At 26.7% G+C, this 3,113-nt stretch overlaps 1 protein-coding gene across 1 annotated transcript; it reads right to left on the bottom strand.

Moving 5' to 3' along the window:
* Positions 1 to 429: 429 nt before the first annotated feature.
* LOC136773078 (uncharacterized) lies at positions 430 to 1,431 on the bottom strand. The gene has a single exon (XM_066726462.1). It carries the CDS (start codon positions 1,429 to 1,431, stop codon positions 430 to 432), a length of 1,002 nt encoding a protein of 333 aa, XP_066582559.1.
* Between the last annotated feature and the right edge of the window lie 1,682 nt (positions 1,432 to 3,113).

Genomic DNA, 3,113 nt, shown 5'->3' with positions numbered 1-3,113 from the left:
ATATCTTGAAATGTTTTGTTATAAAACTCTTTACCATCGTCAGTCTGTAAATTTTTTGGTTTTCTACTTTTTATAATTTTACCAAATGCTTTAGTCACTTCATTTCCTGTTTTTTTTTTATCGGTTCTGCCCATGCATATTTTGAAAAAGTATCAATAACAACCAAAATATATTGATTACTCTTATTTTGATGAGTGTAAGCTCGCATATCAACTAAGTCTGCTTGCCATAAATCATCATATCCCTTTATTATTACTCGACGTCGTGGAAAATTTTTTCTTGCCGATCTATGAAGTTCTTTTTCTAGTTGAACTTTCTCCTTACTCATTGTAGATATTATTATCATTGTTGTTGTTTAATCAAAACTCTTTTCATTACTATTCTTCTTAAAAAAAAAAAAAAAAATCCTTTTATATTTACTCACGCTATTTATTCTCCTTTTTCATTGTTTTTTGCGTCAGGTATAATTTTTTTTAGTGGAATTGATCCTGAAGTCATTATTCCTGTTCCAAAGAAAGGTTGATGATTTTCCAATCTTAATTGATTTTTCAATTGTTTATTTTCATTATTTTGCGTGTTTGAGATTGATTTTAAATGATCAATTTGTTTATTCAATACTTCTTTTGGATTAGGTATAACTTTTAGTGGAATTGATCCTGAAGTTATTCCTGTTTCAGAGAAAGACTGATTTTCTTGTAGTAATTGTGTTTTCAATGGTTTATTAATATCTTTTAGTTTCTCATTAAATTCTTTTACAAGTGCATTTATTTTTTCATTAACTTCTTCCTCAGTCAATACTTTCGCTTTCTCATCAATTTTCACCTCTAAGGATTTTATTGTTTTTTCAAAATTATTTATCTCTGAATTAACTATTGTTATTAAATCTTTAAAGGAATTACTTAATTTAGTCAATTCTTCGTTTGAATATGTTAAAATATCATTCTTTGCTTTATTCAACTTGATATCATTCGTCTCGTTATGTATATTTATTTCATCAGAAAGATTTCTTATTTCAGTTAAAATGTGATCGCGAAGATCTTTGAATTTTCCTTCAATTAGCGAATCAATTTTTTCAACATTTGTGATCTTGCTATTAAGTTGTGATAATATTTTAGTATTAAGATCTTGTAATTCACTTTGTATATGTTTACGAAGATCAACATCTTTTTCATTAATCTTTGAAAGTGTATTCTCATGAATATGTTGATAAATTTTATCATTGTTTTCCGAAATTAGATTGTATAAATATTTTAAAGTAACAGCATCATTAATATTCTCAGGATCGAATACATTAATAATTTTTTTATTTTGAGCGTCGAAAGAACGCTCTGAATAATTGAAATTCATTGATATTTCTCTTTTTCTTTTATACTGTAAATGATCTTTATATCTACTACTATCACTAATGCCACCAAACTTATTAATAGACATTCTAACTACCTCTATAAAACGAACTTATGACTTGCTTCGTTAAGTTATGAACAAACACTAACAACATTTTTCAAAAATATAATGTTTTAAGCAATGATACCATCCTCACGCTGTCCTTCAATAATAGATATGATTTCATTATCATGATTAGTATGACCAGCGTTTTTTGATGCTATTAATAATTTCAATCTATCGACAAGTTCATTTGGATTGTCCCAGTAAACATAATCTTTTACATGATTAATTAATAACATTTTAGATGGTATCGATTGATTTTGATCGTCATCATCATCATTACTAGATAAATAATTTTTTTGTTTATATAAGGATGATTGAAATCCACTCCCCGAAAATGATTGTGATCTTGGTCTTGTATTTAACTGTTTTGTAGAATTTTCTAAAGAAGATGATGCTTTTACTCTTGATTGATTTTTAGGCAAACTTGGTAATGTTTTAGATGCTCTTGTTCTTGATTGATTTTCAGATAAACCTGCAGATAATGTTTTAGATGTTGATTTTGTTGCGGATTTTTTCGTTATTAAATTAGAAATAATATTTTTATACTTACTACCTCTACTACCTTTAATTTGATCTTCAGATGATCTATTTCGTCGATATGCATTAGTTTTTAATAATATTTTTTTATAATTCTTCTCATCATCCTTAGTGTATTCGTTCGGTTGTTTCATGAAAATAAGCTCGTAAAGTCCACGTATACCAGAATATTTATTTTCACCAATAATAATATCATCATTTTCATCGGTATTAAATAATACATTTCCTAACATTAATTGATTCGAAATAGGATCCATATACACTCCATATGTACGATCAACGTCAACATTTTTATTATTATAAAATTTTTGAATATACTCAAAGGATAAATTTCCAATACTATTATCAGTATCAAAAAAAACTTCTGAATCATCAACTAACATCGACTGTTCCGATTTTTCTGCAAGAGATTTATTTGACACATTTTCCAAACTTTCCTTTCCATTTTTTTCCTCTTCTTTTTTTCCCTTCTTTTTATCCAACTCCAATGTATTTTCCACTTCTTCTACTTCTTCATCATCATATTCTGCATTTTTTATCTTTTCTCTTTTTACTTGTAATGAATTATGAACTAACTTTTTTAATGGTTCAACTATGGATTTATATGCTTCTTCAGCAGATTTTTCATTATTTGCTATTCCCATTTTTAAATCCTTATATTTTATTTTAATCACCCGACTTGCTTTCGCAATTTTAGCTAAAACTTTTTTATTGATAAAATCCATGATTTTTTTTTACCGAACAATGTAATATGTACACGCGTACACGAAATCAACTGATTTTCAAATCAAATATCTCCACTATTATAACACACAGAACTGATCAAAATTTTTACGATAATGTCCTTCAACACTTGAACTATCCTTATCTATTACCAAAAAGTTGTAATTATTTCGCCAACAATGATTACATAATTTTAAAAATGTTTCATAAGACATGTCTGTATTTACATGATCGTTATATATATGTTTTAAATTTGTTCCATCTTGTTCGAATAAAATTAAAAAATTTGCATTATCACGAATCAAATGTTTTGGTATTTTTGCATATGTTTGACACAGATAAAAACTATCAATATTAGAATGCCTACCCATAGGGAAATATTCTTTCACAAGATTTTGTTTATC

This window comes from Prorops nasuta, unplaced genomic scaffold (genome assembly GCF_024137725.1).
Source record: "Prorops nasuta isolate Cenicafe-Biocafe unplaced genomic scaffold, Cenicafe_Pnas_1.2 PNAS00001, whole genome shotgun sequence".
In the NCBI taxonomy this organism is placed as follows: Eukaryota; Metazoa; Arthropoda; class Insecta; order Hymenoptera; family Bethylidae; genus Prorops; species Prorops nasuta.
Note: the sequence above shows the minus strand (reverse complement) of the source record. Positions and strands in the feature narration are given on the sequence as shown.

Bases quoted from the DNA above. Each gene is read 5' to 3' on its own strand.
- LOC136773078 (XM_066726462.1), bottom strand. From the start codon at position 1,431: ATGTCTATTAATAAGTTTGGTGGCATTAGTGATAGTAGTAGATATAAA.